Source organism: Silene latifolia, chromosome X (assembly GCF_048544455.1).
Source record: "Silene latifolia isolate original U9 population chromosome X, ASM4854445v1, whole genome shotgun sequence".
Classification (NCBI taxonomy): Eukaryota; Viridiplantae; Streptophyta; class Magnoliopsida; order Caryophyllales; family Caryophyllaceae; genus Silene; species Silene latifolia.
This window is the reverse complement of record NC_133537.1, coordinates 98,187,914-98,212,243: the sequence shown is the minus strand read 5'-3', so window position 1 is coordinate 98,212,243 and position 24,330 is coordinate 98,187,914. Positions and strand designations below refer to the sequence as shown.

The following is a 24,330-nucleotide window of genomic DNA, read 5'->3' as shown; positions in this document are numbered from 1 at the left end:
CTCTATATTATCCGTGTAGTACGATATACAGTATTGATTTTGCTACGCTATTAAAATATTTGAAGACATATGAAAAAATATTTTAAAGACCTCGTTTTTCAATGTTTTTTTTATGTATCCAATTAATTCAAATTGAGAGTATATAGCAAAAAGAAGAGATAACATTTATAAATAACTCAAAAGTTAGAGTGGTGTAATGTGATTTTTATTTGTCGTATTACTTATTCTAACAATAGAACCACAAAATTTAAAATTTAATATTTGATTTGATATTTAGTTATTGTTTTGTTTAGTTTACCTTTTTTTTTGGCACAATTAGTTTAGTTTACTCTAAAAGGCCAAATGTTAATGTTTGTTGTGCTCTAATATGTGTTTAATGCAATAGATTTATTTAATTTCCCCCATTTTTCTTTTATTAAATAATAGATGGTGATGTGGCTTGATAAAATGAACTTAAATATGGGGATGATGAAATATGGTGCATTTGATTGTCTTTTTATAATATTTATAGATTTATAGATTACTCATAGCTGAATTATATATGTAATGCAAAAACAACATTTTGAGAGTTTTCAATTTACGATCTAGCAAGATCGTGTGGTAATTAAATGAGTTTAATGGAAGAAATAATATTTGTGTTTCTAAATATTAAAAAGGGATAATAACACTTTTTTTTGGGGGTATATCATTCAGTTTAATTCGGATTCGAGTCAGGTAAAAATCACATTGCTGCATTCGCATGACTTGAACCCAAAACCTTAGTTAAGTTGGAATAACCACAACCCCTTATCGATTGATCTAACATACGGTTAGACATGTCAAACGGGTCGGGTTGAATACGAGTCAAGAAATATTTTCTAACGCCTAATATTTTTTAAAAATGTAAAACATATTTAAAACTAATATTTTAATCATATGCAATGTTTAAATTAATTATATTGACATAATTATTAAAATAAGGTCTTTTAATAATTATATTATTATTAAATATTATAAAAGTGATATAAAATTAACTTTTTAGTTGTGTTTGTAATTTTTTCAAATATAATATATAAATATTAATATTTTAATAAAATTCTTTATTTACCTTTTGACTCTAAGATAACGGTTTAGTTTGGAATTTAAATCAAACGGGTTGCTGGGTCAAAATTTTCAGATCTTAATCCTAAAAAATGGCCGGATCGAGTCGAATTTTTGGATCGTGTAATTTGACATGTCTACGCACGGTAGATTGATAACAGTGGGCACTTGGCAGTGAAATTATGATGCCCATGAATTTTCCCCAAAACATCGATCACATTCTTTCAGGAGACGCCAATGAACATCCTCTTTTACTCTTTTCCACTCCAATTAACAATCACAACTTCACAAGACACAGCTCAAATCTCTAACACTCACCTCACCAATCCCACCACTTACCCACTTAATTTCACCACCCAATCTCCAAAACCCATCAATTATGAACGCCCATCTCATCAAAATCTGATCTTTCCTTCAAATCCAAAATCATGAGCTTCTGCAGTAATAAAAATGAAGTATATGGCAGAGCTTCATTCATCACCTTCATATTCATCACTATTCTAACAATCTCTTACTTGTTCATGATCGGCACCGTCGATTTCCGATCACATTTCTCTCCTTTCCTTCTTTCTCAGCCCTCCAATTGGGTCCCACCTTGCCGGACTTTGTCTCCTTTGAGGGTTTACATGTACGACATTCCCCGGAGATTCAATGTCGGGATGCTCCGTCGTGGAGATTCTGATGAATCTCCGGTGACGGAGGAGAATCTTCCGCCATGGCCGCGGAGCTCCGGGTTGAGGAAGCAGCACAGTGTTGAGTATTGGATGATGGCTTCTTTGCTTTATAATAGTAATAACAGTAAAAAGGGGGATGAATTGAAGATGATGGAAGCAATTAGGGTTTTTGATCCTGAGATTGCGGATGTGTTCTTTGTGCCGTTTTTTTCGTCGTTGAGTTTTAATGTTTATGGTCATAATATGACTGATCCTGTTACTGAGCGTGATAAGCAACTTCAGGTACTTTTTGTTTTTTCGTTGATCTTGTCAAGTTTCTCATGTTTTCTGTTGTAACGGATACACGAAAGAATTAAAGAACGCGAATTAATTCGCTAACAATGCCTTAGCTACATCAACTCAGACAAAAGAGGGATTCTTTTATTTAAGTATTTAATCGTGAGGAGTATGTCTTATGAGAGTTAACCGAAAGGTGACAGACTGATTCAAGGCATTTTCTAACATTTCTCCGAGTTATTGTGTGTGTGATTTAACTGAATTTGTTGATAATGATTGAACTCACGTTTGAACCGGGTCGAATTGTTTTCTTCGTTGCTACCTATCTCATTGTTAATCGTTGATGATGGGGTTTAGGAAATCAAGTTTTCATCCTTGTGTGGAATTTGAGGTCACGTGAACTACGGAGGGCATCTAGGCCATCTACAATGGTAGGGTCTTGGATCACCGGATTCACTCGACCCTAGTGAATTGCGAATTCCTTTGACTGTAATTGAGTTTATTGTATCATTCATATCGAATTAGGCAATGCAATGCTCCTTCCAAGAATCTACCATTGCATCAATCTAAAACTGATCTCCTAGTAGTTGACACCTGTCAAATATCTCATACTATTTCTCTAATGTCCCGAGATTTCTCTCACCTTATCATTGGAAAAGCCAAATAAATAACTCAACTTCTATATAATGAACCTACCCGTACTGCCGTACACAAGGACTGGCCATCAATGAGGGCTTCAGAAATTTCTTAATAAAGACTGTTTTGCTTAAAGAAAGAAACCATTTGGTTTTTGGATGCCTGAAACGTTTTCAACACATAAATACTGATTGTCGTTGTAAGAGTTTCCGACAAAGTTACGTGTCTGACATAACTGCTGAGCTACACAATTCACTGTCTTTTCCATGCATAATCTGATCACCGGTGTTTATTTTGGCCATCACTCATCAGTTATGAATTTGGACTTCCACAGTTAGCTTCAAATGTGGTGTAATAGTACACCTCGAGTCCTCGACTATGATCAGTTGAAATAAGTTTGGTTTTTGAATGAGTTTAAACACATGTATGAACTTAACAAACTTCTCTGACTGAATTCACTTTAAATGCCCCTATTTCTCTTGAAAGAATGAAAGGTGCAGAAATGTTTTATAGCCCTTGGTAAGAATTGTTGTGGCCTTGATGTCGTCAACTGCTTATCTGTGAGTCAAGCCAAAGGAAATATTCGTGAAGGAAATGTATAAGTATCAAACTATTTAATGGGTAATAAATATTTGCTTATACTTTATGAAATGTTCTTTCACACTCTGTAGTTCACTAGTGACTTTCACCATCGCGTTTTCTGACGTACACTAGCTAGTTGTTTGACTCATTTCCCCTCAATTCAAGACTGAAAAAGAAAAGGTCATCGACCGATTAAAGTGGTGCGTGAATTTTGTTGTGGTTGTATCTAGACTATATAGTCATCATACATGATGGTGGTGTTGATGATGAGTCACTACTAGACTACGGAATAGAAAAATATGAAAGTACTACTCTCCTGCTACTGTGGTTATATTATTGCCTTTTGTCTGGCTCATTTTCTCTCCTAGGGAAAGCCAAATATTTGGAAGTTGCTTCATGCTGAAGGTACCACATTATTGTCTAAATGTTGTGAAAGTCTGGTAGAGATTGAACAGACGCTGTAGGATGACATTCTCCCTTTCCATCACATTTTTATCTCATTTACCAATCTGAAGTCCAGTTGATGTAGTATCGCCCTTTCCATCACAGTGCTGCATCTTAGAAAGTCAAAGCGACCAGTACTTTCACTATCTTCGGTGTTGTCATAACTTGTAAGCTTTCTGGCACAAGCTTGATTGATAATCAACTAGGCTTCTCAATGCTTTGAAGAATTTTGACCTGCAAAGGTTGACTATTTGCAATCATGAGAGAGCCAATCCAACATGGTTTTGGATATGCAATTGTGGCTAATGCTTAAGTTTGCTGATAATTTTGATAATTTTATGAATATTTCTTCTTTTCTGTATACATCTCAAAGTGCAAGGCTGAAATTTATGCTATTCATTACCCACTTTATTGCACTGGACTTTATAGAAAACAGTAAAATGTAAGTGTAAAATGTAGATTACATTTTTCTATGTGCTGATGAATATGAATGTCGGAAAGTTTGAGCTGTCAGCATCCGTGATCAGAAAACCTCGACAGTACTAACAAGCACTTTATATTTCATCCTTTATTCAGGTTGATATACTAGAGTTTCTGAGGAAGTCCAAATACTGGCAAAGGTCTGGAGGTCGAGACCATGTCATCCCTATGCATCACCCAAATGCTTTCAGGTTTTTGCGCGAGCAGGTCAATGCATCAATCCTCATTGTGGCAGATTTCGGCCGTTACTCGAAAAGAATGTCAAACCTGAGGAAAGATGTTGTTGCTCCATATGTTCATGTTGTAGATTCATATACAGATGATGATGCGCCAGATCCCTTTAAATCTCGCACCACTCTTTTGTTTTTCCGTGGAAGGACTGTGAGAAAAGATGTAAGTTTGTGTTTAGGTCACTTCCCCCCATCCTTCTCTTACAATCTTTGCGGTCCTTCACTGTTCAAATCTGAGCTAAATCGGATCGTTTACTCACCCTCTCCTCCCTCCCTCCCTCCCTCCCTCCCTAAAAAAATTCCCATCTTTTTTCGGTTGAAAATAATCTGTAAATTTGGTATTTACCAGGAAGGTGTTGTTCGTGCTAGATTGGCAAAGATCCTTGTTGATTATGAAGATGTACATTATGAACGGAGCGTTGCATCAGAGGAAAGCATCAAATTGGTATGTGGCAAATGTTTTTCTGTATGTGAATTCTCATTGATGTAAAACTTTAGATGGATGCTATATAGTAGCTAATTAAGTCTATTTACATTATTAATAGTTTCGACGTGGAAATGACCCAATTGACCTGACAAGCGACCTATGACCTGAAAACAACCTGACAAACTCGTACCCAAGAGTTCCAATAACAGTGCTCCTGAAATGACCCGGATCCATAATGACCCAACCTCAACGCCATCTGAATTGACCCATTTGCCAGGTGATCCTCGTGAAGAGCCCTCTTTCTGAAGTGTCAGGAATGAGGAAACTAAAATAAACTCGAAGTAGTTTCCAAGTAAAATGCTCTTTACTGTTAGAAGTAAGTAGCAGCTTGTTTGGGACCCCCTTTACTGTCATCCCTTTCCCTATGACCTAAGACTCTAAAGTCTAGAGTTGGTTTTTTTTTTTTTTTTCTTTGGCTTTTCCCATGGGTTAAGAGACTTAATTATAGACTTGTAATTGGTTTTCTCAAGTGATTGTTTTGAAAGTTAGTATATAACTAATGCATCTCCGTGTATCAGTCGACACAGGGCATGCGTTCATCAAAGTTCTGCCTAGACCCAGCTGGGGACACCCCTTCATCATGTCGTCTATTTGATGCTATAGTGAGCCATTGTGTGCCCGTGATTGTTAGTGACCAAATCGAGCTCCCATTTGAGGACGAGCTTGACTATTCCAACTTCTCCATCTTCTTCTCTACTGAAGAAGCATTAAAACCAGGTTACATGGTGGAGGAGCTTCGTAAAGTTCCAGAAGAAAAATGGCTTAACATGTATAAGAAGCTGAAGAACATCTCCCATCATTATGAGTTTCAGTACCCCCCAAAGCGAGAGGATGGCGTCAATATGTTATGGAGGCAAATTAGGCATAAGGTTCCGGGTGTAACACTTGATGCTCATAGAACCCGAAGATTGAAAATCCCAGATTGGTGGGATAACAGGAGATAGTTGTTTCATGTTTGTAACTAATTGGCTTTTGTTTTTGTGTACACTGTACAGTACATTTTCACAGTCCAGTTCCATTTTTGTGGTATATAGGTTGTTTGCGACTCCACTTTTGATCTTGTCAGATTTGATTCATTGTATTTTCTAGGATTCTGGTCGTGAATTTCATCAATTATCTCCATTATTCGATTTATAGTAAGTATATCACATCCTTTTTATTTACTTTTTCAAGAACTTGAGGAGTAATGCCAATACTTTAGTAGCTCTGAAATATGCGTTGGTTCGCCACAGTTGATAGGGTGCATAACTGCATATAAAGAAAACAGTCTAATTATGTACGTGATTTGTAATCAAAGTGAAGTGTGTGTCGATTTGGAAAAATCTGTCCAAAATAACAAGGCAACCAACATGTAGAGTATAACAAACTCGTACGCAAAGCCACAAGTGTGACGACTGACGACGCTTCTGTAACGTCCTCAATAGTACAATTCAACGTGGTGTGATGTTTGTTAGTTAGTGTAACGTCCCTGGAAATCCTCCTCCATGTTCTCTTTAGAAGAACATATTTCCGAGGTATGCTATTTCAAATATTGTTTTTATTCGCAGATGTAAAAGTACTATTTCAAATATTGTTTTTGTTAGCCGATGTAAAAAATACTTGATTAAGATTATATTAAGTCATATTTAAAATTGTCACATTTTACGATAAAATGAGTACGCTCATCCTGAAAACCTCTACAAAATATTGAGTGGCAATGTACGATAAAAAGTGTAGAAAAAAGTGCTATAGCAATAGCTAAATGAGGTATTGTATCTCAGAACTAATTGTGAAAGAGATCAATTAGGTTAATGGAGTATGATCTGTTTCCTGGTAGAATAAGGTCATGATCTCCACCATTATTACTACCATATATGCTTAAGCAGAAGGTAGTCCTTACTTAAGCATTAATTAATTATCAATTAACTAATCAACATCTGTCAATTATGTTGAAAAAGAAACAAAAGAAAGTCTGAAAACTTTGGTTTTATATATATACTAGATTCCTATTATACTATACTAGCTAGTACTCTACCATTTTCCCACTATCAAAGTCTCAGAGTCGCTTAATACTCAGGAAAAACTCCTCCTTATATCATGGTAACTTAATTTACTCTTTAACATTTTATTTACCAATGTTTGCCTTATATCATTGTGTTTTCTGTTTATATGATAATCAATTCAATCGGAGTACAATTCTTAGGCTATTAGGGAGACTTGATAAACGCCTCTTTCCAATAATATGCTTCTTTTGCACCACAAAAAAAATAATATGCTTCTTTTCTTTGGCTCATTTTCCATTATATATTTATTACCCGTGTACTTATTAGGTCATTTTGGAGACGACACACTTTTTTATTGGGTCAAATTAATCTTAGAACGAGTTATTCCGATCTTTTAATGGTCATATATGACAGAAAAAATTATTGGCTTCAGACAGAATAGGCCGTCTAAAATGAGACTTTTTGGCTTCAAATTATTTGAATCGGCTTTGATATTGGACTCAGTTTCTTTCTATTATTAATTTGTATTTTTTTGAGATCATCCAACATAATTATCTCAGGCAGGCGTTTATCAACCCTTTTCATTTTTGAATATTTATTTAAGTTATATAGAGATTTTCTACTATATTGTACCATTTGTTTTACATATTATCTCAGGCAGGGGAGCAAGCAATCCCTACGGGATTGAACAAGAATGAGAAGAACATCCTTAGTAGTCCAGCTCTTCTTAAGGTTTATTTTCTATGTTCATTTGTCAGATAACTTGATATGTTGATGTTTAAGGGTTGATTTTAGTCATGAAAAATGCAGTATGTTATGGAAACAAGTGCGTACCCAAATGAGCATCATCAGTTGAAGGGGCTCAGGCATGCTACCGTGGAGAAATACGCATCTATGTATCACTCTACCTCCTCCTCCATTACATTAACTACTTTTTTTGTCTAACTGCGCTCAAACATAGCTACAAGTATTGACACGCGACCTGAATTGACCCAGACATACACATATTAACCTGAAAATGACCCTAAATTCAATTTACCTTTAATTTTGCGTCGTAGCTGCTGGTCCATGTTAGAATGTGAAACTTCTCCACATTTAAGTCTTGAAACTTATGTTTATTTACTAAGTTCATGCATTAGGTAGATGCACCCGTAGAATAATAAGTTTAGAAACTTATCTCATTCATTACTTGTGTAATTGTTTACAAGCGTTTAAGGTGCATGATCACCTATAAATAGCGCGCATATGTATTGCTAAGATTATTAATTTACAAACAAATCAATTAATATAAATCATCTTCATTCAATATCCTTAAATTAATTATTATTTCTAAAAAGTGGTATCAGAGCCACAAGGATCTTAAGGGCCAAAAATAAATAAAAATATGGCTTGCGCATCAAATACAATTTCAATACCAACAACTCCTATGTTTGGAGGAGAAAATTATGATTATTGGTGCATAAAAATGAAGCTCTTTTTAACAGCAAATGCACTATGGGAAATTGTCGAGAGTGGTATACAACAACAAAAACAAGACGTTGTGTACACCGAAGCGCAATTAAAAAAAATCAATGAAAATGAATTAAAAGACGCTAAAGCTCTCTCTATATTTTAAATGCTGTCACGGAGGTAATATTTCCTAGGATCATGCGAGCAACAACCGCAAAAGAAGCTTGGGATTCACTCCAACAAGAGTTCCAAGGAGATATTAAAATACGAACCATTCGACTCAATACCTTAAGAAAGGATTTTGAGAATATGAAGATGAAAGATAATGAAGACATCAAGGATTACACTTCAAGACTCATGGAAGTGGTTAATCAGATGAAAATGTATGGAGACGATATTATTGATATAAGAATTGTGCAAAAAATTTTAGGAACCTTAACGAAAAGGTTTGACACAATTATAACAGTAATCGAAGAGTCCAAAGATATATCAAAACTCAGTGTTTCTGAGTTAACAGGCTCATTGCTCGCACATGACCAAAAATTTAAAAAATTAGAAACTTCATCTGAAAATGCTTTCCCATCAAAACATAAATCGAAGACATTCAATTCCAAAGGCGGTTGGAAGAAAAATGCTTCAAATTCAGGTGCTTCTTATAAAACTGAAGCTTCACAATCAAGAGGAAAATATCCTCCTTGTGGAAAGACAAATCATGCCGAAAAAGATTGTTATTTTAAAGGGAACCCTCAATGTCGCCATTGCAAAAAATTTGGACATTTTGAAAAAGATTGCAGGCAAAAGGCAAGAGAGTCAAAACCAGAGGGAAATTTTTAAGTAGCAATCAAGAAGAAGATTATTTATTCTATGCACGCCAAGCATCGATTTCCAGTCACAAAGAAAAATGGCTAATCGATAGTGGTTGTACAAACCACATGACAAATAATTCAAACATTTTTTGCAAATTAGATACATCGGTGAATGTTCCAGTTCGGATGAGAAATGGTGTGTAACACCCCCATACTCCAAGTGCCTTACCAGGACCACTCAGGTATGAAGACATCACCATCTCGGTCGCCCGAGGTATGATAATCAAATAGACAAAACAGAAACAACGTTTATTATAAATAGTTTAATGAATAGATACAATCCTCAAAACCAAACCAAAGTACGATACAATATTCTCAAATGACTGCTTCTAATCAAATGTAAATAAACTAAGGCTACAAATGAAGACTCCTATCATCACGTCGTGGCATCCCAAATATCCCAAGACTCATCTCAATACCTGCTCAATATCCGCTCACCATCCCCGAATGGATCACCGCAGGTTTACAAAACAACACCGGGGTCGGTACTAATCACACAATCAATATAGATAACAACAATAAGATAACAGATACCGAATCACACACACACACACCACCAACTCCCATCATCTCAATACCGACCGTCCACCGGACCCCCGCTGCCAGGGGGGACCGCAGCCGTTCCCACCTAAGCCCCGCTCATCATACGAGCGATAACCCCGTCCCATTAATGTGCACATCCCCTTCCGTGGCGGGTTCCACGAAGGGCGAAACTAGGGCGTGAGATCACTCCCGCAAGTGACCCCACTCACCGAGAACGCATCTCGAGAACCATCAACAAAGAATCACAACCACAAACACAAGACAATCATCATATCAAACAACTAACTACAGCACATCACCAATATCCCATTATGGAACTAATACTGAGTAGGAAATCCTACCTGGAAAGCACAACAAGCAGACGGTATCTACAGCTGTATCAAAACGTCTCTTCTACGAATCCTCCTCCTAACACATAACACATAAAGACTACCAATCACTTACTACTCATAAAACCCCCAATCTCTAAATTAGGGTTTAAGCAATCCCAACGAAACATTATAAAAATTATGTTAAAAGCTTACCCTCGACGCAAGGAATCCAACGACACGAAAAACAACAAAAACCGACCGTCTGAACTCCGGGAATTGCTAAGAATGCGATTAGGAAGATGAAGTGGCTGCTTTCTCTCTTAAACAGGGTTTTAGGTTTTGTAAAAGTGAATTAAAACAATGACGAATATGTTTAAATACCTTAATCGCATAATTAACAAAACCCGAGAAAACTCCCCGTAAAACCGGACACTCGATCGAGTACCCACTTACTCGATCGAGTACCCCAGCTACTCGATCGAGTACCCAACAGGTCAGAAACTATTTTATTTCGCAACTTGCCCATACTCGACAGAGTAAGGGCTACTCGATAGAGTACCCCAAGACATATAAATACGGAGTATTACAGTCTTCCCTCCTTAAAAGGAACTTCGTCCCCGAAGTTCAAACCACTACTAAACAAAGGTACTCCCATAAGCCTTCCGACTCGAAGGTCAAACAAAACACAACCTAAAACATGATACTAACCCAACTTATCCCGACAAACATACCGACACAACATATAAAAGGTGTATAAAACTCTTAAAAACTCTCGCGATCATCTCCTACCCCCCTAAAAGAAACAAGGTTACGTCCCCGTAACCATACATACCTGATCAAAAAGGAAAGGGTAACGCTCTTTCATGATATCCTCTGCCTCCCATGTAGCTTCCTCAGTCTCGTGGTTAGACCAAAGGATCTTAAGCAAAACTGTCTCACCACTCCTAGTCTTTCTAACCTTTTGGTCTAGGATCTGCTTAGGCACCTCAAGGTATGATAAAGACTCATCCAGCTCTAAGCTCTCTGCCTCCAACACATGTGACGGGTCACTCACATACTTCCGCAAATGCGCGATACATGAAACACATTATGCACTCTCTCTAACGCAGCTGGTAAAGCCAGACGATAAGCAACTTCCCCAACTCGCTCTAAGATCTCATAAGGCCCTATAAACTTCTGACTTAGCTTGCCTTTCTTCCCAAATCTCATAACTCCACGCATCGAAGACACTTTCAGAAGAACCTTGTCCCCAACTTGAAACTCTATGTCCCGACGATGTAGATCTCGCATAACTCTTTTGTCGATCCCGGGCGCTCTCATCCGTTCCCGATCATCTTAACTGCTCCACCATCTCATGCACCATCTCTGGTCCTAAAACCACTCGCCTCAAAGACTATCGTCCCAACAGATTGGACTCCTACATCTCCTCCCATACAAAGCCTCAAACGGTGCCATACCAATACTGGTGTGATAGCTGTTGTTGTAAGAAAACTCTATCAAGTCCAACCTCTGCTCCCAGCTACCACCAAAATCCATCACACAAGCTCGCAACATATCCTCAAGAGTCTTGATTGTTCTCTCGATCCGCCTGTCTGTCGCAGATGAAATGTCGTACTCATCTTCAAAGTTGTTCCCAACGATTCTTGCAACTCCTTCCAAAACCTTGATATAAACCTCGCATCTCTGTCAGACACTATGTCCTTAGGGACTCCATGTAACTTAAGCACGTTCTTTCGATAGGCCATAGTCAATTGTGCCTTAGTCCATGTATCTTTCATTGGGACAAAATGAGCTGACTTGGTCAGACGATCCACTATCACCCAAATCATGTTGTTACCTTGTTGACTCTTAGGCAAACCCACAATGAAATCCATGGAAATGGATTCCCACTTCCACTCAGGCACCTCTAAAGATTGAATCTTACCTTGTGGTCGTCGCTGTTCCCCTTTAACTCTCTGGCATGTCAAACAACGGGACACAAACTCAGTTGTCTTTTTCTTCATCCCAGGCCACCAAAACGTTTTCTTCAAATCCTTGTATAGCTTGTCTCCACCTGGATGAACTGAATATGGTGTGCAATGCGCTTCTGTCATGATCGTCTTTTTCAACTCCTCATCATTAGGAACACACCACCTACCATCAAACCTCAAGCTACCATCTCGTATGAATGGAAAACCGGACACCGTCCCTTTCTCTACTCCAGCTCTCCACTCCACTATCTTAGGATCCAAAGCCTGCTTATCCCGAATGTCATCATAAAACTCCATATGTACTGTCATATCACCCATAGCATCTCCTTTCTGCATCATATGAATCCCGAAGCTTGCTACCTCATCCCTCAGCCTCATCAAAGATAGAGCTGTACACAGGGAATGTACACTCTTTCTACTCAAAGCATCATCAACAACATTGGCCTTCCCTTCATGGTAGATGATTTCCATGTCGTAATCGCCAATCAACTCCATCCACCTCCTCTGTCTCATGTTCAACTCCTTCTGCGTGAAGATGTACTTGAGACTCTTGTGATCAGAAAATACCTTAAAGATTGCTCCATAAAGGTAATGTCTCCAAATCTTGAGAGCAAACACTACTGCACCCAACTCCAGATCATGAGTAGGGTAGTTCTCCTCATAAGGCTTCAACTGCCTAGAAGCATAGGCAATCACTTTACCATTCTGCATTAGTACACATCCCAGCCCATTCTTCGAGGCATCTGTATAAACCTCAAAATTCTCGCTCCCTTCAGGCAATGCTAGGACAGGAGCTGTGGTCAAACGCTCCTTTAATGTTTGGAACGCCGTCTCACAACTCTCATCCCAACGAAACTTGTTCTCTTTCCTCATCAACGCTGTCATCGGTCTAGCTATCTTGGAGAAATCTTTCACGAACCGTCCAGTATCCAGCTAAACCCAAGAAACTCCTAACCTCAAGAACATTCTTTGGTGCTTCCCACTTTGTCATTTGCCTCAATCTTCGTCGGATCCACAGCTACCCCATCTTTAGAGATCACATGCCCCAGAAAGGCAACTTTCTCTAACCAGAACTCACACTTGGACAGCTTAGCATACAACTCATGATCCCTCAAAGTCTGCAACACGATCCTCAGATGCTCCTCATGCTCCTCCTTAGTCTTAGAGTAGACTAAGATATCATCGATAAACACCACTACAAACTGGTCCAAGAACTGTCTGAAGATCCTATTCATCAAATCCATAAACACTGCCGGCGCATTAGACAACCCAAACGGCATCACTACGTACTCATAATGGCCATACCTTGACGTGAAAGCCTTCTTTGGTATGTCCACCTCTCTAATCTTCACCTGATGGTACCCCGACCTCAAATCGATCTTAGAAAAGACCGTTGCACCACTCAACCGATCAAACAGGTCATCTATCCTTGGCAAAGGATACTTGTTCTTTATCGTCACACGGTTCACTCCCCCGTAATCTATGCACAGCCTCAAGCTCCCATCTTTCTTCTTCACGAAAAGAACCGGTGCTCCCCAAGGCGATACACTTGGTCTAATGTATCCCTTCTCTATCAAATCATCCAACTGCTTCCTAAGCTCCTCCATCTCCTTAGGACCCATACGGTACGGTGCCTTAGAGATTGGCCCCGTCCCCGGCTTCAACTCAACGGTGAAATCTATTTCCCTCTTCGGTGGCAACCCCTAATCTCCTCCGGAAAACATCCGCAAACTCTCCCACCACTGGTATCTCATCAACTGCTGGACTTTCTATCCGGTCATCTCTCACATGGCATAAGATCAAAGGACATCCCTTCCTCAGATACGACTTCAAAGTAACAGCTGCAATCAACTTAACTTTGGGTTTGACTAGAAACCCACGATAAGACACACTAACACCCTTAGGACCTCTTAGGGACACTTTCTTTTGATGACAGTCTATCTTAGCCTTATACTTTCCTAACCAATCCATCCCAACTATCATCTCAAAACCATTAAAAGGAAACTCTAGCAAGTCTACAGGGAAATCGACTTGCCCAACTATCAAAGATACATCTCTAAACAACCTCCCACACGATACAGACTCACCCGAAGGTATGAAAACTTGCTCACTAACAGACTCATATACTCTCAAACCCAACTGTTTTACATGACTCGAAGACACAAACGACTGAGAAGCCCCCGAATCAAACAAAACAAACGTAGGAATACCATTAACAAGGAATGTACCGGGTGATAACGTGCGCATCTTCCTCACCGCCTTCTTCTCCATCATGAATAACTTGCCATCGGTCTTCCGCCCACCTCCTGGACAAGATCGGGCGATGCGGTCGGCTTAGCACCCGACCCTTGATTGTTGTTGTTGTTGTTCATCGGTGTCTTCTGATAAGAATTACCGCCGTTGCGGTTGCCTCCACTCTGGTAACTCTGACTTCCCCGGTTTGGCCATGATCCAGCCGGTCTGTTGCTCGCGAAGCTCTGCGCAGGTCTCTGAAAGGATCCCGGTGCACTCGTGCACTCATGTCTCTTGTGGCCTACGCCACCACAACCAAAGCAGGTCACTCCCCAACTATTGCTCACACTCCCTCGGCCACGCCCAAAGGAAGCCCCAGCACTAAACCTAGACCCAGAAGAAAATCCCTTAGACTGATTGTGGTTGCCTTTCTTGTAATTAGATTGGCCACCACCCTCGCTCTCAGACTTCCTCTTCTCACCACCGACCTCTCCCGAGCCATCTCCACCAACCTCTCGGCTCTTCCACCCTCTCATAAGCTTCCTTAACATCGGTAAGGATTCCCACGGGTAACTTATCCATAATCGTGGTAGTCAACCCTCTTTCAAACCTCAATGTCGGTTCTCCTCGCTCAAACCCATATCCTCAAAGATACCTGGACTTCTCATTGAACTGTCGTAGTACTCGGCTCTGACATCTCGTGTCATCTTAAACTTATCAAACTCTTCCTCAACTTACTCCTCACATGCTCCGCACGAACTCCTTCCTCACCACCCTACGAAACTCCTCCCAAGGTATAGCAGGTAAGCCTTGGTTGGTGTATATCTCCTTAGCACTCACCTTCACCGAATCCCACCACTTGCCTCGCCGCCTCCCTCGGATAGAACGCAGCCTGTTCCACTCTCATCTCATCAGGACAGTGAACCAAGTCTAAGATGTTCTCCATCTCTCTCAGCCAACTATCAAGCAGATTAGGCTCCCCAACTCCCTTGTATTCTTTCGGGTTAAACCTCGCAATGTAAAGGCTGATTTTCGAATGATCAACCTCCTTCTCCTTATTCTTATCCTTGTCCTCATTCACTCTCTTCAGGGTCTCAGTAAGAGCATCCTGGTGCTCTAACATCTTAACGATGTCATCCGTGGTCATAAGCTCGCTCTCGCGTACAAAGCGCGCTTCTCTTGGGCGGCATCTTGAAGCTATATAAGAAAGGGTAAACATAAACACACGTACTAAACCTCAAAATACGAACACACGATGCCCAGAACCCACTCGATCGAGTTCCCAAACACACTCGATCGAGTAACGGGCTACTCGATCGAGTGCCCCACGTACTTGATCGAGTACCCAAACTCCAGAACCAAACAGACCTTCTGATCTCCTACCTACTCGATCGAGTATCTAGGCTACTCGATCGAGTGACCCCCTACTCAATCGAGTACCCCTAGTTACTCGATCGAGTGCCCCAAAACTCGATTCTGACTCAAAATCGCTTAAAACCCACCCGATCGAGTCGGTCCCCACTCGATCGAGTATCACTAATACGTAAGAGCTACCCGCATATTACGTCATATGCTAACATGCTAACCTTATAAATCACATATTATATCATATCAATCATGCTATTAATTGCCACATTGTAAATCATTCAACATGCTATCATTTCATCAATAAATTTCCTCATATCACCATTTTCTTTCACATGCTCAACTTTCTACTTCTACATCCAACAACCAACACATTCCATCACATTTGTAAACAAGTTAACCAAGCACACATACGACTCGACACACACTTCCCCCATGTGACCGGTTCAAAGTTGTAGGGCAATCCCCGCGACTTTAGGACGTCTCCCAAGCCTTTGCACTAGCTCCTACAACTTTTACCCCGGGTTCATTTTAATTGACTCTCTACGTTCATTAGGTTCATTGGTTACAGGTTTCAGGATCGTCGCTCTGATACCATTTGTAACACCCCCATACTCCAAGTGCCTTACCAGGACCACTCAGGTATGAAGACATCACCATCTCGGTCGCCCGAGGTATGATAATCAAATAGACAAAACAGAAAAAACGTTTATTATAAATAGTTTAATGAATAGATACAATCCTCAAAACCAAACCAAAGTACGATACAATATTCTCAAATGACTGTTCTAACTGAAATGTAAATAAACTAAGGCTACAGCGGAAGACTCCTATCATCACGTCGTGGCATCCCGGCCTATCCCAAAAGACTCATCTCAATACCCGCTCAATATCTGCTCACCATCCCCGAATGGATCACCGCAGGTTTACAAAACAACACCGGTCGACTAATCACACAATCAATATAGATAACAATAATAAGATAAATGAGACACCGAATCACACACACACACACACACACCACCAACTCCCATCATCTCAATACCGACGTCCACCTTTGGACCACCGCTGGGGGGGACCGCAGCCGTTCCCACCTAAGCCCCGCTCATCATACGAGCGATAACCCTGTCCCATTAATGTGCACATCCCCTTCCGTGGCGGGCTCCACGAAGGGCGAAACTAGGGCGTGAGATCACTCCCGCAAGTGACCCCACTCAGCCGAGAACGCATCTCGAGAACCATCAACAGCAATCACAACCACAAACACAAGACAATCATCATATCAAACAACTAACTACAAAGACATCACCAATATCCCATTATGGAACTAATACTGAGTAGGAAATCCTACCTGGAAAGCACAACAAGCAGACGGTATCTACAGCTGTATCAAAACGCCTCTTCTACGAATCCTCCTCCTAACACATAACACATAAAGACTACCAATCACTTACTACTCATAAAACCCCCAATCTCTAAATTAGGGTTTAAGCAATCCCAACGAAACATTATAAAAATTATGTTAAAAGCTTACCCTCGACGCAAGGAATCCAACGACACGAAAAACAACAAAAACCGACCGTCTGAACTCCGGGAATTGCTAAGAATGCGATTAGGAAGATGAAGTGGCTGCTTTCTCTCTTAAACAGGGTTTTAGGTTTTGTAAAAGTGAATTAAAACAATGACGATTATGTTTAAATACCTTAATCGCATAATTAACAAAACCCGAGAAAACTCCCCGTAAAACCGGACACTCGATCGAGTACCCAAGGTACTCGATCGAGTACCCCCTTACTCGATCGAGTACCCCAGCTACTCGATCGAGTACCCAACAGGTCAGAAACTATTTTATTTCGCAACTTGCCCATACTCGACAGAGTAAGGGCTACTCGATAGAGTACCCCAAAACATATAAATACGGAGTATTACATGGTGCCATTGTGAAATCCAAAGGCAAACGCACGATTGCATTTAAAACCAAAAGAGGAACAAAGTACATAAATGATGTCCTCCTTGTTCCCGATCTTTCTGAAAATTTACTGAGTGTTGCTCAAATGGTTAAAAATGGTTACTCGCTTGTTTTTGAGAAAAACCATTGCACCATATACGATCCTGACAAAAAAGAAATTGTGAAGGTTATTCTGGAAAATAAAAGTTTCAGTTTGAGATGAGACTCTCCCGAGGAAAGTTCAAATATAGCCCACATGGAGGATATATGGTTGTGGCATAGAAGGTATGGGCACTTTAATTTGCGTGCCTTAAGTGACCTTCACAAGCAGAATATTGTGCGCGACTTTCCTTCAATTTGTGTCACTAATGATTTGTGTGAACCTTGTCAACTTGGAAAGCAACACAGGCTGCCATTTCCAAAAGGGCAAGCCTGGAGAGCCAAAGAAAAATTAGAGCTCGTGCATACTGATGTATGCGGTCCCCAAAGAACATTATCCATTAACGGAAACAAATATTTCATCTTGTTTATTGATGACTTTATCCGCATGACTTGGGTATACTTCATGAGAGAAAAATCTGAAGTTTTTCAAATCTTTAAAAAGTTTAAGGCTCTTGTCGAAAATCAAAGCGGGTGCAAAATTAAGATGTTAAGATCTCATAGAAGAAAGGAGTACAATTCATCCGAGTTTGATAAGTTTTGTGAAGACGAAGGCACAGAACGCCAACTCACAGTCGGGTATACGCCTCAACAAAACGGAGTCTTAGAGAGGAAAAATAGAATTGTTATGGAAATGGCGAGATGCATGCTAGTAGAAAAGAAAATGCCGAAAAAATTCTGGGATGAAGCCGTGTACACAACCGTCTATTTGTTAAATAGACTCAATACAAAAGCACTTCAAGGAAAAACTCCAGTTGAAGCTTGGAGTGGTAAAAAACCCACGGCAAAACATTTAAAGGTATTTGGTTCAGTTTGTTATGCTCATATTCCACCTCAAAAAAGAGGTAAGCTAGACGAAAAATCAGAGAAAGGAATTTTCATTGGATATGATTCAAAGTCAAAAGGTTACAGAATTTTTAACCTTGAGACGGAGAAGATCACAATTAGTAGAGATGTTGCTTTTGATGAAGATGCAATTTGGAATTGGGAGGAGAAAAAAGTGGAAAAAAATGTGATGCTACTTCCTGAATCTCACTACTAGCAACAAGAGCATAACCAACCGCGACCAAATGATGATGGTGTGAACACGGAACCAAGCACACCTGCTACTTCCCAAATACCAGGAGAATCACCTCACTCCGTTGCAAATTCAGACATCGCCACGGGCCCCCACGGTAAAAAAAAAGGTTGTCTGAAATATATGATAATTGCCCAATAATTCATTTAGATCAAGAAGAGTGCGAGAGATGTCATTTCACAGTTGAAGAACCAAAAGACTATGACGAAGCATCTCAGTACAAAGAATGGCAAATTGCCATGAAAAATGAAATAAGCATGATAAAGAAAAATGAGACATGGGAATTGGTTGACCGACCTGACAATCGAAAAGTGATAGGGGTAAAATGGGTTTTTAAACTCAAATTGAATCCTGATGGGTCAATCAACAAACACAAAGCCAGATTGGTTGTCAAAGGTTACTCACAACAAGCCGGAATAGACTATGGAGATACTTTTGCTCCGGTGGCTAGACATGATACTGTGCGAACTCTTATTGCTTTGGCCGCACAAGAAAAATGGAAAATATATCAATTGGATGTCAAGTCCGCATTTCTCAATGGCGAACTCGAGGAGGAGATATACATAAAGCAACCTCCAGGTTTTGTTGGCAAAGAAGATGAAGATAAAGTGTGCAAACTAAAGAAGGTCTTGTACGGTCTAAAACAAGCACCCCGGGCTTGGTATAGTAAGATCGATTCTCACTTTACTAAACAAGGGTTTGAAAGAAGTAAAAATGAGCACACCCTTTATATAAAAAGGAATGGTGAAACTGATCTGCTCATTGTTTTACTTTATGTTGATGATCTTTTAGTCACAGGCAATAACTAAAAAATGGTGACTGAATTTAAGGAGGAGATGAAGAAAAAATTTGAGATGACTGATTTAGGTCTGATGAATTATTTTCTTGGCATAAAGGTCGATCAGTCAGAGAAAGGGATCTTCATTTCACAAACAAAATTTGCTGAAGACATTCTAAAAAAATTTAAAATGCAGTACTCTAAAGCAGTGGGAACTCCTTTGGTTCAAAATGAGAAGTTCTCAAAGAATGACGGTCAAAAAAAGGTTGACCCAAAACAATTCAGGAGTTTGGTTGGTAGTTTATTGTACTTGACAGCTACTCGACCGGCTGTAATGTATGCTGCAAGCCTCTTATCAAGATTTATGAATGAACCTAGTGAAATTCACATGGGTGCCGCAAAACGGGTTCTAAGATATTTAAGAGGCACTACTGATTTTGGTATCTTGTACCAACCATGCTCAAGCCCAAAGCTAACTGCCTACTCTGATAGTGATTGGGGAGGTTCTGTTGACGATATGAAAAGCACTTCTGGTTATGCTTTTACTCTTGGTTCAGGAGTGTTTTCGTGGATTTCAAAAAAGCAGGAAGTTGTAGCACAATCTACTGCAGAGGCTGAATATGTTGCTGCCTCGGCCGCTGTTAATCAAGCCAAATGGATGAGAAAGATATTCGCAGACCTAGGTTATAACCAAAATGAAGCCACAAATATTTTGGTCGATAACAAGTCTGCAATAGCCATTTCAAAGAATCCAGTTTGTTTCACAAAAACAAAGCACATGAAAATCAAGTTTTATGATGTTCGTGATGCTCAACAAGAAAAAGAAGTGAAAATCATTTATTGCCCAACGGAAGATCAATTGGCAGATATTTTCACAAAAGCCTTACCTAAACCACGATTTGAATATCTAAGATTACAACTCGGAATAATGGGAAGAAGTCTCAAGGAGGAGTGTTAGAATGTGAAACTTCTCCACATTTAAGTCTTAAAACTTATGTTTATTTACTAAGTTCATGCATTAGGTAGATGCACCCGTAGAATAATAAGTTTAGAAACTTTTTTTTTTTCGATAAAATGTAAGTATATTGATAAAAGAATCGTAACCATACATCCATCTTTATGGGTAGAGTCCCACAATCGGATACATAACAAAAGTGAGCCCACATACTCGGAGTAAAAACTAGCCCAACTTACAATCCGTATATGGCAAAACAAAATCAGATGGGAACCCTAATTTAGACAACAAAATCGAGATCAACAAACCCAGATCTTCATCATCTTCATCCTATCTCCACGATTTCCTTCAAATCATCTCCATCCCATTAACTTCTTCATCTTGAACAATCTCTCATCTCAGTTCAGTAACCTCAGCATAAGAGATCGATCCTGCGCCCCCTGAGTTTTTGGTTGTGCCCCCTTAAGTCGAAGCTTCAGATCCGTAGTCATGATTTGCATCAGCTTCCTCGGAGTAATAAGGGTAGCCTCGTGCTTGCTTAGGTTGCGTTGTTTCCAGATGTGATAAATGGCGGCATTATAAATAGCATTGATAATATCCTTTCCCAGATTGGAATTCGACAAATTGAGTCTCCAATTGATCGAATTTATGACTGGCATTGGAATCCCAACCCAAGCTCCCATCAACTGAAGAACAGCTCTGCTGTAGGCGCATTCAAAAAAGAGATGATTGATGGTTTCAGTCTCCCTTCTGCAAATGCAACATGTATCCGACTCACTAATACCCAGCCTGAATAATTTTTCATTGATGTTCATATTGTTATGATGATAAATCCAGGCAATAAATCCATGTTTGGGAATTGTTAGGGAATTCCACACTAGCTTAATTAGACCAGTCCACCTTATCCCCTTTGTTTCTGATCATTTCATAGCCTTTAACAATCGTGTATTCCTGCCCTTGTATAGGTGACCACGTATTTAGCTGATATGACTCATAGAAAAGAGACTTGACCTGACAAATCTTCCTCCATGCCCAACTAGAGTTGTTGGTAGGAGAGTAGTTCAGCCAGTCTTCTCCCTTTATATAAGTGTGATTGACCCATTTAACCCAAAGATGGTCAGATTTGGATGCAATCCACCAAACCAATTTGCCTACTGCAGCTCTGTTCCATAGGATATCTTCCTTCAATCCCAACCCCCCTTCATCTTTTGGCTTGCATATTTTTTCCCATGAGACTAAAGGAGACCGTAGGCATTCCACTCCCCCATCCCATAGGAAGTTCCTACACATGGCCCCAATTCTATGAATTACTCCATTAGGTAGGATAAACATGCTTGCCCAATAAAGTTTAGAAACTTATCTCATTCATTACTTGTGTAATTGTTTACAAGCGTTTAAGGTGCATGATCACCTATAAATAGCGCGCATATGTATTGCTAAGATTATCAATTTACAAATAAATCAATTAATATAAATCATCTTCATTCAATATCCTTAAACTAATTATCATTTCTAACAGTCCAAACTTAGCTGGGCTCGATACAAATATGATTTAAATTGACTTGATTTGAAGCTACCTAACACGAATTGTAAGACTCGTTTGGCATGCCTACTCGAACATAATTCCCAATATCCAATAACATTTCAGTTGTTATTAACAATATACCCTTTAAGGCACTAATAAGGCTCATTATATTATGGTTTTAAATACCAGACGTTGACACGAAAAGTGACCAGCTATTAAGGTTTTGAAGTCTAGGACGATCTTATGTTGAACTAATATGAGCATGCACTTTTGCAGCCAAGTTGCCGAGATCAGGCAGGCTGTTATAGTCAATATTGAGATGAAGTTTCAAACTGAGATCTACTAATACGATCTCATTTTCTTGTTGTCTTGGAAGTTAGAGTAGGAGCCTTTGTCACAGAGATGATGAAACACAAGTTTTCAGTGTACCAAGATTCTTAACACCATAAATAATTGTTCGAGATATGGTTGTGAATGTGATGGAGTGTTAAGTAACATGACGAGTTACAATAAACTTCTAGATGTGCAATTTGCTGGTTAGAAATGAAATTGAAGGGAGCAAGCTATAATTTTTATTGGTTTCTATGTGAATTCATTAGGTCTGTTGTTGGCGTTTTCTTTTATTTTGTGGTGTTTAGTAAGTACTTTCTTTTTTATTCTTATTAGGAGCATGATGAATGTGCCTGTTGATGAAGCACAATTTCTTTCTATGATACTGAAGCTCATGAACGCCAAAAATACTTTGGAGATCGGAGTTTTTACAGGCTATTCTCTTCTCTCAACTGCTCTTGCCCTACCTGATGACGCTAAGGTTTATGATTTTCCGCCCTTCAAACTAGCTATTATGGTCTATATTACTCATACACCATCGACCATCGTAGATAACTAAATGTAAGTTGCGAGTGCATGCCAGGCTGCTAGAGTGCTAGATGCCCATTTTGTGCAAAAAAAAAAAAAAACAAATCAGTTTTTATTTTAACTTGCCAAAAATAACTCGTCCAATCATTATGTGTCGTGTATATTTATAGAAGCAACATAAATTTAGATTTTCATGTGATAATTGTAAGTTTAATCTATATGTCTCTTTCAGATTGTAGCCATTGATCAGGATAGAGAAGCTTATGAATTTGGTCTACCCTTTATCCGGAAGGCCGGGGTTGAGCACAAAATTGACTTTATTCAAGGAGACGCCTTATCTATTTTGAACGATCTCTTAAACAAGGTGAGATCTTCGACCAAGAGCAAAGACACCATCATTTATGATTCAGTTTAATTTTAATTTGTTAGTGTATTTTTGAAATGCATGGTGAGGTAAATAACATCACAAAATGTTAGGGTAATGAAGGGACAATAGATTTTGTATTCGTTGATGCGGACAAGAAAAACTACATCAACTACCATGAGACGCTAATGAAGCTTGTAAAGATTGGCGGAGTCATTGCATATGACAACACCCTTTGGTTTGGTTCAGTTGCATTTCCCGGCGACGTTAAGTTCTTCAATGATGATGAAGATGATTCATTGATGGAAAGTATACGCGAGCATACCAAAACTTTGAACAACTATCTAGCAAAAGATGCTCGGGTGGAGTCAAGTCTTGTCTCAATTGGCGATGGTGTTACCCTCTGCAGGCGCAAGTATTAGCTATGGGGATAAAGTGACAATCTTGGTATGTAGAGAAAAGATAGTGAACCCGACCTAGTAAGATTAAGCATTGTAGTTGCCGCATCATCGTTGACGTTATTTGTCATCTACCGCTCTAAATAAATTTTTAACAATCGTAGTATGAACTAATGCATTTTGGTGATTTAGCCTAGAAGTATTGTGATCTGAGGCTCCACTAGATGTGCCACAGGCCGATGTCGGATGGTCATTTGGTAAGCACTAAGTAGTGTTCAATACCACATGACAACAATATATAACACAGTTTTAGTTTTGAATTGGTTTAAGGTTGGCTAACAAAGCCACAGTTGCATTTCCTGTCAATGTTAAGTTCTTTAGCGATGACGGAGACAATTCTCTTATGGAAAGTATTCTCGAGCATACCAATACTTTGAACAACTATCTAGCAAAAGATGCTTGAATCTCAATTGGTAATGGTATTACACTTTGCAGCAAGTACTTCCTCCATTCAACTCCACTCTACCTATTTCAATTTTCTACACTATTCACAAGTGCATATTTAATCTCGATTTTCTCTCAATACATAAGTGAAAATATTTTCATGTGGGATCCTGTTTGATTCGTCTTTACGAGTACATTAAAAATATCTAATTTTTA

General features: G+C 39.3%; 2 protein-coding genes across 2 annotated transcripts; both read left to right on the top strand.

Annotated features, from left to right (window-relative positions):
* The first annotated feature begins 1,242 nt into the window (after positions 1–1,242).
* On the top strand, positions 1,243–6,052 carry LOC141623481 (putative arabinosyltransferase ARAD1). Its single transcript, XM_074439585.1, has 4 exons — positions 1,243–2,036; positions 4,269–4,565; positions 4,752–4,847; positions 5,408–6,052. The coding sequence occupies exons 1-4, from the start codon at positions 1,509–1,511 to the stop codon at positions 5,831–5,833; spliced, it is 1,347 nt and encodes a 448-aa protein (XP_074295686.1). The 5' UTR covers positions 1,243–1,508; the 3' UTR covers positions 5,834–6,052.
* Positions 6,053–6,428: 376 nt separating this feature from the next.
* On the top strand, positions 6,429–24,054 carry LOC141623483 (flavonoid 3',5'-methyltransferase-like). The gene is made up of 6 exons (XM_074439586.1): positions 6,429–6,968; positions 7,529–7,603; positions 7,682–7,767; positions 22,717–22,861; positions 23,141–23,272; positions 23,386–24,054. The coding sequence occupies exons 1-6, from the start codon at positions 6,966–6,968 to the stop codon at positions 23,692–23,694; spliced, it is 750 nt and encodes a 249-aa protein (XP_074295687.1). The 5' UTR covers positions 6,429–6,965; the 3' UTR covers positions 23,695–24,054.
* The last annotated feature ends 276 nt before the right edge of the window (positions 24,055–24,330 follow it).